At 40.0% G+C, this 13,248-nt stretch overlaps 1 protein-coding gene across 1 annotated transcript; it reads left to right on the top strand.

Annotated features, from left to right (window-relative positions):
• Nucleotides 1–733: 733 nt before the first annotated feature.
• Nucleotides 734–12,347, top strand: TMEM184C (transmembrane protein 184C). The gene is made up of 10 exons (XM_080636585.1): nucleotides 734–1,053; nucleotides 2,470–2,600; nucleotides 2,695–2,731; nucleotides 4,705–4,910; nucleotides 5,644–5,718; nucleotides 6,602–6,695; nucleotides 8,159–8,271; nucleotides 9,038–9,137; nucleotides 9,629–9,800; nucleotides 10,054–12,347. Exons 1-10 carry the CDS (start codon nucleotides 937–939, stop codon nucleotides 10,344–10,346), a joined length of 1,338 nt encoding a protein of 445 aa, XP_080492711.1. The 5' UTR covers nucleotides 734–936; the 3' UTR covers nucleotides 10,347–12,347.
• Nucleotides 12,348–13,248: the final 901 nt, after the last annotated feature.

The following is a 13,248-nucleotide window of genomic DNA, read 5'->3' as shown; positions in this document are numbered from 1 at the left end:
GATTAAGCTGTTTTACAGAGGCTTTGTTGACGTGTATAGTTAAGAGTAGCTACCTCTGTTAACTCAAATTCCTGAAACCTCCGCCTGTTCACACACTTCCTAACATAAATGTCACTAGCTCCGTCCCTCCTTAAAGTCCACAGACCTGGCGTTTCCAACTCTATCCACTGCCGGCGCAGGCGGCAAGCTTGCTGCGGTCCGTCAGGAAAAACCACTTGCTTCCTCCCCGAGGGGCTCGTCACTTAATGACTTTTGCCGCGAAAGAGGAAGGAATGGGGGGGTGGGTGTGTGTGGGAGGATATCTGTCCATCCGCCATCAGCCGGGCACAGCTCGGGAAGAAACAACAGCGATGGAGCGTTGCTACCTCAGCCTAAATAACGGTCGTACACGAGAGAACCTGCCCTCCCACTCCGCGCCAGCCACCAACCCCACCTCCCTTCGGGAGAGACCATTGCTGGAGGAGAAGAGGGAGGAGAGACCGGGACGATACACACGCACTGGCCGGAAGAGACCATTCGCCCGTCCTTCCGGGGAGGGCACGGGTGCGCCGCTGCCGGCCGCTGCCCCAGGCGCGGCCAGCGGTGGGCGGGGTGCCCGCAATAGGCAGGGCGAACGGGCAATCGGCGCTGCCGCTGAGGCTGGGGTTGGGGCGGGGCAGAAGGAAGTGCTGCCGGGCGGAAGCGCCGCGGGGCGGGACCACGCTGAGGCGAGCCGGGCCAGGGCAGGGCCGAGTTGGGCTGAGCTGAGGTGGGCGGTGAGGTAGGGTGCGGAGCGGAATCAGCAGCCGATGACAGCCCGCGGGGTGTGTGGGTGGCCCCGCTCGTGATGCGCGCCCCGCGGGGGCTGCCGGGCCCGGCGCCGGCCCGCTGAGGCGCCGCGAGCGCCGTTTGGGTGCGAGGAGCCGCCTGGTTCGGCGGGGCAGCGTCGCCGCGGCCATGCCTTGCACCTGCGGGAACTGGCGGCGGTGGATCCGGCCGCTGGTGGTGCTGCTGTACATCGTGGGGCTGCTGGTGGTGGTGCCGCTCTGCGTGTGGGAGCTGCAGAAGCTGGAGGTGAGGGCTGGGGCCGGCGGGCAGCCCCGGGGCTCCGCTGAGGCGATTGAGTAGCGCGCTTCAGACCCGGGTACCCAGCGAGGAAGAGGGTGGCTTGGAGAAGTGCGAGGCGCCAGTGTATACGCTTGCAGTGCTGGTAAAGCACGAACGAAGCAAGATGGAACAGGACGGGAATTCTTTCTCCTTCCGGTTCAATAATAGTGTTCAAAGAGTTAGTATGTTGAAGAAACTGGAGTCGGTCGCTACAGGAGCCCGGCTAGAGCTTTGCCCTGCCCAGAACTTAGGTTTTAACACTTGGTAGTAGTAACGCGGGCATTCACAACTTAGTATCTTGAGTAGCTCTGTCTGACCAGGAAGAACTGAGGTAGTAGATACAGAAGCCCCATTTCCATGCTGGTGGTACCGTAGTATGTCATAATAGTAGTGTATGAATTGCACACATATGATAGGATTACTTTTCTAACAAAGTAAAATTTTAACCTTAAAAAATATATATTGTCCAGTTCAATACAGGCTTTTTCCACAGGAGGTGAGCTCTTTCACGGTGTGATTTTAATCACTTGACAGTAAAATCTGTCTTGAGTTTGTGTTAAATTTCTGATTTTGAAACCCTGTTCTGATGGTTTTGTATGTTCAACAGAATGGATGTGTGAATTGAAGTGGTATCTGAGATTTCAAAATCATTAAATCTGACACTGGTAGCAAAACTACTCAGAAGTGATCTTGGAACCAGAAATCAACAGAGGACTTGGGATGTTGATGTGCAGTAGGGAATCAGAGGAGAAATTCTCAACCAAAAAAAAAAAGTGGTTGAGAAGAATCTACTGTGTTTCTCAGGTTTTGGTACTTAGGATTGTTAATATAATTACTTTTTCAGAGTTTTGGTTTCCAATGTAGCCCTGTTTTAGCAGGCATATACGTATATATGCACACGTCTATTTCAGATTGTTAAACGTAACTGGTTGAAACTGATTGCTACTTGGAACTTGATTTTAAAGCTAAAAATACTTTAAATCTACAAGCTTTCAGGAACTTTGTAATGAAGCACTGAGCTGAGCCAAGTTGCAGACCTGAAGCAAGGAATCGGTTGTGGCTTTCAGCAAAAATAAATACTGAGCATCACTGTGCTTTTGTAGAATGTTTTGTGTTTATTGGTGATGGTTTTGTTTGGTTCTGCAAGATTTCTCATCTTTTCCTTGTTTAAGTTTTACTCTAAGCCACAACCACAGATTGCAAGGGAGACTTGTTTTGTGTCAGAAAAACTAAACTTTATATTGGCAATATGTACTTAATGGACATCCTAAAACTTTATTGACATAAAAAAAGAAAGAGAAATTATTTTTCTTGTTATACTAGTAAAACCTTTAAGTATTAGTACTGAAACTTTGATGTTGCATTGTTCTTTTTCTTTGCAAGGTTGGAATTCATACCAAGGCATGGTTTATTGCTGGGATATTTCTACTAATGACTATACCAATATCTCTCTGGGGAATACTACAACACTTAGTCCATTATACTCAACCTGAATTACAGAAACCAATAATAAGGTAACAGCTCCCATTTTACCTTTGCTACAAATGTTGAATGTAATTCAGACTAAAAATACTTCTAGTAATATTAAATGTTCTTTTGTTGTAACAGGATTCTATGGATGGTGCCGATTTACAGTTTAGACAGTGTAAGTGTTCTCTTACTGTTAACAGCTTAATAAAATTCTGTTTGCTGGGGGAGTGAGGGGAAAACAATGTCACAGTTAGCAGAAACTATGCCGCATGGAGAGTTGTAGTCCTAGAAATGTCTGGGCATTCTTATTTATGGAGTATGTCAGAAGTCTAGTTCTAGTGATACTACATTCTTCTTGTGGAGCTTGTGGGATTGCTTTTGCTAGCCCTTTTTAAACCTAGTCCTTGAGTATCATTTATGCCAGTTGTGGAAAGGGGCATGACAAGAGCCTGTTTTTGGTCCTTCCATCTTCAGTCACAGCTGAACTGGAAAACAGAGTGATCCAAGTACTGTCTCAAAATTCAGTGCCTTACTTTTCTTTCCCAAATTATACTTAGTGCTAAAATTCTTCCTTCTTGCTTCAGGAGGCAAGGGATAAGGTTCCACAAAAAAATTCATTATTGGTATTTTATGCCATAGAATTGGCCATAGCAGATATCGTTCATGTAAATATGTCACCTGTGGAGATGATTTCAGCCTGGGCTAAGCAACATACTAAACCTGCGGACTGTGCAGGATATGTGTGTACATGTTGTCATCACCTCCTGACATTGCAAATATTTATTTCCTCATAAAAGAGCTTTGCAGGAACTTTTCCTTTGAGGTTTGTTTGTTTTGGGTTTTTTTTTTGTTTTTACACCCCCCTCCTCCCCCCTATCTCCTGAGTGTTTCTGAAGTGTCATTCTATGTATGCTCTCTATTTTTTATATTTGAAAGACTGGGATTTAGAGAGATCTTCAGAGTGAAGGAGAGTGGGGAACAAAACTTTACCTGTTCCTGTGGGGAATATCAAGTACCTCAGGTTGATATTTCAGTTTGACGTACAGAATTTTCCTTTGGAAGAAAATTACCTGCCAAGTAAATGAGCTGTAACCAGGCATTCAGGGGCATTTCTGACATACTGAAATCTTTCTTCAGGCTCTTGGATCTTATGGCCTTTACTGTGTATGTGGTGTCCTCCTAGAGTGCTTAATCTGAGCTGAACATAAAGTTCCCGGATTCAAACGCTGTATTCTCAGTTTACTAAGTGCAGTATTGCAACTTCCACAAAAGTGTTGCACTATCTGTCATCTCTAGTATTTCTTAACTGTGATGAGGATGTGAAGCATCTTCCTTGTAGTTCTATTAAGAAGGTCAGAGAAGGCACATTTGCTCTGTTACAAGTTAGGGAAGCAACATAAACTCAAAAGACCTGCCTCTTTAACATGCACACACTACCCCCCCCCCCCCAACCAAACAAAAATCAAAACCAGTAGGACAGGTTGCACTGAACAGTTTCAGTGTGATACTCAAAATTGGAAGCTCTGACAGCTGATGCATAATCACAGTTCTGAAGAAAGAAAAAACAACTGAAGAAAAAAGAATAAACAAATGACCCCAAATCACTTTTCTGTCTGAAATTCTGGTTTAGAGGAATGACTTTCACTTTAAGGCTAATCTGTTACACTCTTCTATATTTTGCAAATATGCCAGAACAAACATTTACATGTTAGAAACCAAAATAAATCAGCTTTGTACTGTCAGACTAAAATGTAGTTTTCAAACCCATATTGACAACAAATATGTGAATCTGGGGAAACAGTTCTATCTTGTCTCCTGACAGGAGTAGGTTATGTATAAGAGCCATCTCCTTAGTTACCTTTTAAATGAAAGACTGAATTGTGTGGTCAAAGATACAGAGCATCTCCTGCGCAGTGCTGTAAGCATTTGAAGCAGCAGAGATACAATCTAAAAATGTACTAGTATTTCTACAGAATGTTATTTTTTTTAGCTGTAGCATCACTCTCTCAGCCAAATGCTTCAAGCCCTGTTTACTCAGTGCCTGCTGCCTGACGAAGTATTGCTTGCTGAACTAGCCAGCCAGTGTTGTCATTGGAATCACTTTGGTCTTTCTTGCGTGTAATCTTTTATGTACCTCTCTTCTTACAGTGGATAGCTTTGAAATACCCCAACATTGCAATATATGTGGATACATGTCGAGAATGCTATGAAGCTTATGTCATCTATAACTTTATGGTTTTTCTTTCAAATTATCTAACCAACCGGTATCCAAACCTCGTATTAATAATAGAAGCAAAAGATCAGCAGAGACATCTGCCACCTCTATGTTGTTGTCCGTCGTGGGCTATGGGAGAGTGAGTATATGATGACATCTTACAGTTTTAACCCGTGTAATCAGATACAAATGTTTTGTTTTCATATTTAGTAGCATAACTTTTGTTACTTGGCAGAGTTTATCAACTGTGATTGCCTACTGAAAGCAGCTGTAAAACACCCTATTAATCACACTTATTTCTAACATGCATTAACTCAGGTGGTGCTGAAGGAAACTTCTAGTTTTTGAAAAGTATTGGAAAAAGGTCTCCTTGAATTAGCTTCCTTTCCCATCAGTATAATGTTTGCCAAAACCTTTATGTAGACCAGATAGCATATTGCTTTTACTTCCACAGGTGAAGGACGGAAGGCCATATGCCCCTGAACTGTTTGGTTTTGCATGCTTAATCTGATAAGCATCTCTTAAGAGATTTTGATAAAGCTCTTTAAAATATTAAAGAAAAACCATGAAAGTAAGTCATTCTTAAATGCCTTCAAGCACAGTGAAAATTGCATTCTTTTTGTTTAGCCCAGAAAGAAGTTTTCCATGCCTAAAAGGCAAATCATTGAATATTTCCTGTTAGATACCTATAAAAGTCTTAAGTTGTTCTGTAATGTGCATATACACACTATAACTGTAGTACCTGAAGTCCTGGAAGCAAAAGTTGAAATTACTGTGAAATAAAAATTCAGTTTAACTGCTGAGAACAGGAAACTTCCATAAATAAATTGTCTTTAAATTCTTGTACAATGACTTTTGTCTTTCTCTTGCAGAGTTTTATTATTTAGATGCAAACTGGGTGTTTTGCAGTACACTGTTGTCAGGCCATTTACTACCATTATTGCTTTGTAAGTAAGCTCATAAATAATATTGATCTTCAGGATACAATTTTGAGTTATGCTGGAAAGAATTTTCATGCCCTTTTTATTGAACTGAGGCAGTTTGAAAGCAGACTCGTTGTGTTACATGCTTAATGCATCCCAGCAATTTGAATCAATCTATGATTTCTTTATGACTTCCCTATAGCGAATGACTATTTGCAGAATTGAAATAAATACTTAATGCCTGCTGCTGATAGCAGTGGGAGAGAATGTTAAGTGCTGTTGATGTGGGAAAAATATTTTAATGATCTCTTAATTTTTAGAGTCTTTTTTTACTTCTCCCTTTTCTCCCTGACTCAACAGTTGGTATTTTCAAAGTCAGGTTCATGGAACTTTTTAAATTTTATTAAACTTTGTGTGTGACAAACCTGACTATGCCATCATACATGCTGTATAACCTGTTGGTATAAAGGAATAGTAGGCAGCTGACGCATGTTGGTTCTGAAAGCTTAATTTCATGAACTCTGTATTGATGGTCATTACTGTTAATTCTGTGGGACTGTGGGAAAAATTGCTACTCCCAAAGAATATCCATATAAATATTAGCTGTAGGTGTACTAACAGTTAAAAGCAAAAAGTTAAAAAACCCCGATGTTTAATTGTTGAATTAATTGAGCAATGGAATATGTTAACCTTGCATTCAAACGCTGTTTTGTCTATGGAAAATACAGTATGCATTTCCTATGCCATATGCTGTTGGAAAGTGATTTTTGTGCATATCCCCTAGTGCCTGTATTTGAGTTCCAAAAGAGTCTTTTGGATTCTAACAGTTGATGGGTGTAATGAAGATACAGCACTTAAAGAAATTGATCTTCTACTGTGTAGTTTTTAACTCTAAAAATTCTTTCAGAATTTGTGAACTAGTGGGAGTGTACGATGAAGGAAATTTCAGCTTCAACAATGCCTGGACTTACTTGGTTATACTTAACAACATGTCACAGCTAGTGAGTATCAAGAGCGCATCTTTCTGCTCTTTTAACCTATTGTATTACTTGAGTCTTCTGTGTGAACTGTTGACAGGAATTTTGTTAATGTCTGGCAGTTCTTATGGGTAGACTATTTCTCACCGTAAATCAAAGTTACCATCTGTTAAATATTATATATGCAAAATATTAGGAAAACAGATAATCGAAATCCTTATTTTTAACTATGAAGTTCTGTAAAGCAATAGTGTCCCAGCTCTCTACCCTAAACTGTTTGATTGGACTAGATCTTTTGAGGTCCCTTCCAATCTCTAACATATGTGATACTGTGATGAGTGAAGTGTTGTGGCCTAGGCATGTTAGAGCTGCAGACTTGTCTCTGCAGAAGAGGTGACTTCACCCACTCATGTAGCTTCCTCCCAGCACACAACACTGGCTACCTTAAAAATACTGTGTTAAAAGCTGGTGGTAACAATATTGACAGGAAAAAAAAATAGGAACTGCATATTCAGCGCGGAGATTCTGGCCTGCCTGACGCCTTGTCTTGTTGGTTCAGCTGCCAGATGATGTAAGGGTAAGAATAAGATGTCAGCCCCTGGACTTGAAAATTTCATTTCTGGAGGTCAGGGATTACATTTAGTGGCTTGCTGGGAATGCAGAGGAATAATTTTCTGCTTGACCTGGGGCATGTTATACATGAGCTATTGCAAGAAGAGACAGCAGCAGCTCTGGCTCCTTGCTACTTAGCCTTCTCGCCTCTAACCTTCTTCCTTCTCTTGGCCACAGAAGCAGGACTCAGAACAGCGTAACATCCCATCTGGAAAGGGCATCCTCCTCGTACTGCCACCCCTGTATTTGATGGGTGGCTGTCACAGAAGGTGTTCTAAGTTCTTTCTGCTGTGACAACAGTCCCAGCAGCAGCATGTACTTCTATATGTACTGGTTGACATGATTGCTTGAAGAAACTTGATAGTAAGAGGCTAGGAGAATATGTGTGAAAAGGGGAGATAGATTCCTTAGGTTTGGCTATATATCAGTTTGGTTGCTTGCAGTTGTCATTAATAGGAAACACGTTCAGATTTGCAGTGAAGATTGCATTCATTGCCTCATCTCTCATAAAGATGCAACATTTGAGGTGTTCATAACAGAAGGCTGAAAGAACGTGCTTTTTGTTCCATTTTCCCTAGCTTGGCATTGAAAAGATTTTATGGGACCTTCCTATGCTTTGCTTGAGTGTGTAGACAGCTGACCTTTGTCTGCCAATACCATGAATTTCAGAAATACAATTCCAGGCAAAAAAAAAGGTCTGCTTTAAAACAGCAAGGCAAGGATTGCATAAATTCAGAGCCTCTTGTCTAAAATAGATAGCTTTTTAAGTTTGTGTTGTGCCGTGATGTATTCTTTAACTGAAGAGATGCTGTAAAACAACTCTCTCACAAAATAAACAAGGATTTTGAAAGCTTTTTTTTTCATTTTCTTGTTAGTTTGCTATGTATTGTCTGGTGCTGTTTTATAAAGTACTACGTGAAGAACTGAACCCTATCCAACCTGTTGGCAAGTTCCTCTGCGTGAAGATGGTAGTTTTTGTTTCTTTCTGGTAGGTGAATTATTTGCTCATTACTTCTTGCTCTCAGAAATTGGATCATAAAAGAGCTAAAAAAGCTGTACTGTTACTGAGTTTAGAGCCTTCAAAAAAAATCTACTGATAATACTAGTGAAGTGTCGTGAGGGGGGAAAGGGTGCTCATACATTGGACAGAGCAGTCTTGTTCACTTGAGATTATTTTTCGACTTGGTCTTTTGTAAGGTGATGCTCAAGAGCATAATTTATTTTAGAATCTTCACTTGCAGTTATTTCAGAAGAAAAAAAAACAATTTTTCCTTTTTAAACTAAAAAAAAAAAAAAAGCCAACTGGTTTTCAAACTAAGTGACTGTAAGTTAACTTCACTATTACTATTAACTATTACTATTACTATTAACTTTACTATTAACTAACTATTACTATTACTATTTAAGCATAGCTCACAATTGGCTGCTAATGAATAAGTGCATTTGACTATCTGAACATTACACTGTGGGCTGCAGTTATAACCTGAAAGAGAAGCAACTTCTAATAACTAACTGAAACAACAAACTCTTCTTTGGTTATGTTCTCAGGTGATCTTTAGGACCACAGATGAATGACATCTCTTTTAAGTCTGTTTTCTTCCTCTTAAAATCTAAATACATAAACAGTGTGGGTTTTGTAAGGTTCTTCCTATGTGTACATACAAACAGGCCTCGTTTACCAGCTTTATTTGCAGGTTTTTTGGCACTACTGTTACAACAACAGCAAGAATAATATATTAAAATAATCTTCATAGGCAGGCTGTGCTTATTGCATTGTTGGTGAAAGTTGGCGTTATTTCTGAGAAACACACCTGGGAATGGCAAAGTGTGGAAGCTGTAGCCACCGGCCTACAGGTAGGAGCAGACAATGACTTCTTACGAATGGCTGTATATAGGGTGACATAGCTGATCTCAAGCAAATATTGTCATGCTCACTTTAATTAACACAGGCTAGATTGGTACTGAATTTATTATAACTCGGGCTGCCTTTCAGCCAGCCACCCCAAGTGAGTTTTATGCTCAACACTTTTTTATTTCCATGTGTGGGGCAGAAGGAATATACCCCACTTAAATACTTCCTTGCATTTCTTCTTGCAAGAATTCATTGCAGAGCTGCTGCTTGTTGAATATCTGCTTCCAGCAAGTCAGTCCCTCAGGCAAGGACTGATTCCAGTATGTATACAGTACATGTGGCTCTCTGAAGCCTGCCAAGAATATCCTGCCTCTGGTGGAAAAATAGCTGATGCCAGTATCCCAAGGCAATTGCAGTCTTTCAGTTACAGAAGAAAGCCAGAACTATTTTTCTGCAGTTACGAATGATTAAGTCAATATCTCTCTCATTGCAGGATTTTATCATTTGTGTTGAGATGTTCCTGGCAGCTATTGCACATCACTACAGTTTTTCCTACAAACCTTATGTTCAAGAAGCAGAAGAAGGGTCGTGCTTTGACTCTTTCCTTGCAATGTGGGATATTTCTGATATAAGGGCAGATATATCAGAACAGGTTCGAAATGTTGGTAAGTAACAGGCTGATCTGAATGATCTGTTAACAGCAGGTGTATTTCCAGCTTCTTTGTTTGTTTGTTTGTTTGCTGTTTTTTCATTGGAAAGACATCCTTTTATTTATTAAAGCTAACAATGTCCCTGTAAAACTCTTACAAGACAGACTCATCTTCTAATTTAACATGCCTGTTTTAGAGTTGATGCGTTCGAAGACCTTGATATAGTGCTGGAAGTATTAAAAAGTGTTTTCATTTGGCATAATTCTAGGAAGGACAGTTTTGGGCCAGCCAAGGAAAATGTTTTTTGCTGAGGATCATGAACAAAACGAGCATACGAGTTTACTGTCTTCATCTACTCAAGACCCAATTTCAGATGCTTCTTCTATGCCATCTTCCCCCATGGGCCACTACCAGGGGTTTGGACACACTGTGACACCTCTCACAACACCGACGACAGCCCCTGCAGTTGATGGTATTTATAACACTAATGCTGTTCAAGATGCTGAGGAGTCACCTGAACTAGAGCACAATTTATCAGAGAAAGCTTTGGATAAAAGTTAGACTCACCTTTCCTTTGAATGTGTGAAGGAGTCTGTTAGATACTTGCCACACATGTTCTGTTAACATATACTCCTAGTGATGGAAGTTTGAAAAGCTTGGAAAAGCTGCTGTGCGGACAGGAAGAGGATATGGCTGCAACTGACAGCTGAATTCAGAATCTATAATGGATGTATCCGTGAGTACCTGATGAATATAAACCACGCACACTGGAACAGTTCCTGCATACATTTAAGAATCAATTCCTTAAACTGCTAAACGCTTACACAACGTGTCAAAATTGGGCTGACTTTTCTTAATATGAAAGAAATATTTGAAAAAATGTTCTTCTAAAGATGAAGTGCAAGTGCTGCTAGTGATGGGAAAACTTAATTTCAAGAATGTAATTTAAGGAGAGCAGTAGCAAAAAGTGTTTGTTTAGCTTTGGTTGTCCTCTTAACAATGGTAACTTCCATGCTCCAATGTTGGGTGGAGTGTGGGTGAAATGGAAACTTCTGTACAGACGCCATCACCTTCCCCTTCCTGCATAGCTAAATAAAACTCCTTCATGAAGATTAATTATTACAGAATCTATACAAAGCAAGCATTCCCTTCAGGCCTCACTATAAAATTCCATGCCCAGCATGGAATATGGTTGGCACTATCTGTTGTCCTTGTAGCTCATAATGTGTCTTTTACATTCAGCAGAGACAGCTGGAATGATAGGTTCTGGATTAATACCTTACACTTGACTTTTTTCCTATCCTTCTAAAAAGAGTAATGGTTACTACCTTAAAATAGAATAAAGGATGTCAAAAAGGAATTACAAACCAAAATGGCTTTCTTAATATTGGGCTGCAGTAAATTATTTAACACTTAAGTTTGTTCTTTTTTTTAAGCTGTTATAGCAGGATATCTTGACAATGTGTCTGTAGTAATTTGTATTCATAAATTTGTGTGTATGTGTGATTACTGTATTATGCTTCTAGTATAGCCTGGATCCAAATGTAAGAGGTGATTTTTCCTACCAACCCCCAGAAAAGAACTTTGCTAATGTAAAACTAAGTAGCTAGTCTAGTACTGGAGTTACTGGCATTAGAAGTCTGACTAAGAAGTACGCTTGTATCAAAATGTTATTTTGAAAAACTGACAGAATCAGAGGACTGTTGTTTTTATCCCATTATCAGATTTTTTACTCCTGTTGCATGTTTGCAATCTGACAAAAAAACCTACAGCACTGACCTTTTAAATGGCACCTGAAGTTTCTTTTCCAGCATTGTTAGCATTTACAGGATAAATGTTTAACTTCTGGCTGTCCCAGTAAATTCATCTAAGTGCTTTTTGGTTTGTTTGGGGTTTTGGGTTTGTTTTTTTTTTTTTGCAGTACTAGTGTGATGTAAATATCGCGCCTTACTCACTAGGCTGCGTATTTTATAGGTGACTGTATTTGCTGTATCTGAACTTAGTGGGAAAGTGCAAATCATAATTTTCAATTTGCCAAGTCATTGCCTTTGTTGTAAATAAGCAATTAAAGATTTTATTTAAACTCTTCACCTTCTTGCAATTAGACTTACGGTTGCAGTAATTTAAAGAGTGAGAATGACACAGGAATACAGCTGTCCTCTTCATGGAAGAGGGGGATCTGCAGTGTAAATAATACAAGAGCGTGCTTTCAGTACTTTGAGGATTGCACTGAAAAGGGAAGTCACTGAGCTTCTGAAGAATCAGAATCTGCTGATCTATGCTTTATTCCAGGTATCTTTTTATCCATGTAATAGCCATGTTCTAAACTGAAGCATCTTGCGAAGGCTCACAATGCCTGTAGGCTTCCACTTTAGTCACTATTAGAAAAAAACTAATTTCCTGCACATGTACAGGGTATTAGTAGAAGGATCTGAAGGATCAGAGCTGCTGGAAGCCAAGTAGCTTTTCAGTAACATCACACTGAAGCAATTGGTTTAATACCTGAAGTTAGGTGCGTTTGGTGTAAAACTTGGGTAACGTGCAGAGAGGGGGACTTTGGTAGGAAAAAAGCTAGTTAAGCATCTTGGTTACTTCTATCACGGCATTTCTGGGAAGCTACAAAGTTATTTTACTGTTGAGCAGTTATTCCATGTGCGTACTATTCCTGCTTTTTTCTTTCTGGGAGAAAAGTTATTTTTTTCATTGCAGTAGCTTACAGGAACACACCTTTCCATTAAGGATTGCTACTGAATTTCCAAAATAAACAGAAATCTTTCAGTGACACCCTGTCTTCTGAAAACTACTACAAGTGTATTCCACAGCATGATCCATGAAATTTAAAGTGCATTTGCAAATACTCCTTCATCTTTACATTAACTGTATTTGTTCCTCCATTAACTCTTAAAGGTTACGCTTGCCTTACTTATTAAACACACAGCTTGAAAACTCAGGAAGGGTCACTTTCAGCCCTTTACTTAATCTCCCTGAGTAAGGCTAGAGTATGTCTTTAATTTTTCTTAAACTCATTTTGCTGTCTCAGTGGTTGCTGAAAAACCTAACTGCTATTTCATAGTTTTGCTTTTGTCACGTGTCTTCCAGCATGAGAAGCCTAAACACTTCTAAGTAAAACTGCACTTCATTAAAGATACCCTGCACCTACTAAGTTTAGTTGTGTCAGACAGTAATTTACATGTTATGGATCATGGTTTTGTGTTTTTTGGGTTTTTCTTCTTGTTTTGTTGTTTTTTGTGGGGGTGTTTTGCTTTTTATTGGAAAAGCTGTTTTCTATGTAGTAAAGAAAAGCCTCTTCTACTCTAATTCACCTACATTTTGTTATGCACTGTGTCCTTTGGATAAAGAATGGTATCCAGTTTCTTGTCTTCAGAAAACTTGACTTGGAAGTCACTACCTCTGTTTGGGGGAAAAAAAAAAAACCAAACGCCAAAGCCAACTAAATTGGAGA

This window comes from Psittacula echo, assembly GCF_963264785.1.
Source record: "Psittacula echo genome assembly, chromosome: 1".
Lineage (NCBI taxonomy): Eukaryota > Metazoa > Chordata > Aves > Psittaciformes > Psittacidae > Psittacula > Psittacula echo.
This window is presented reverse-complemented; position numbering and strand designations above follow the sequence as displayed.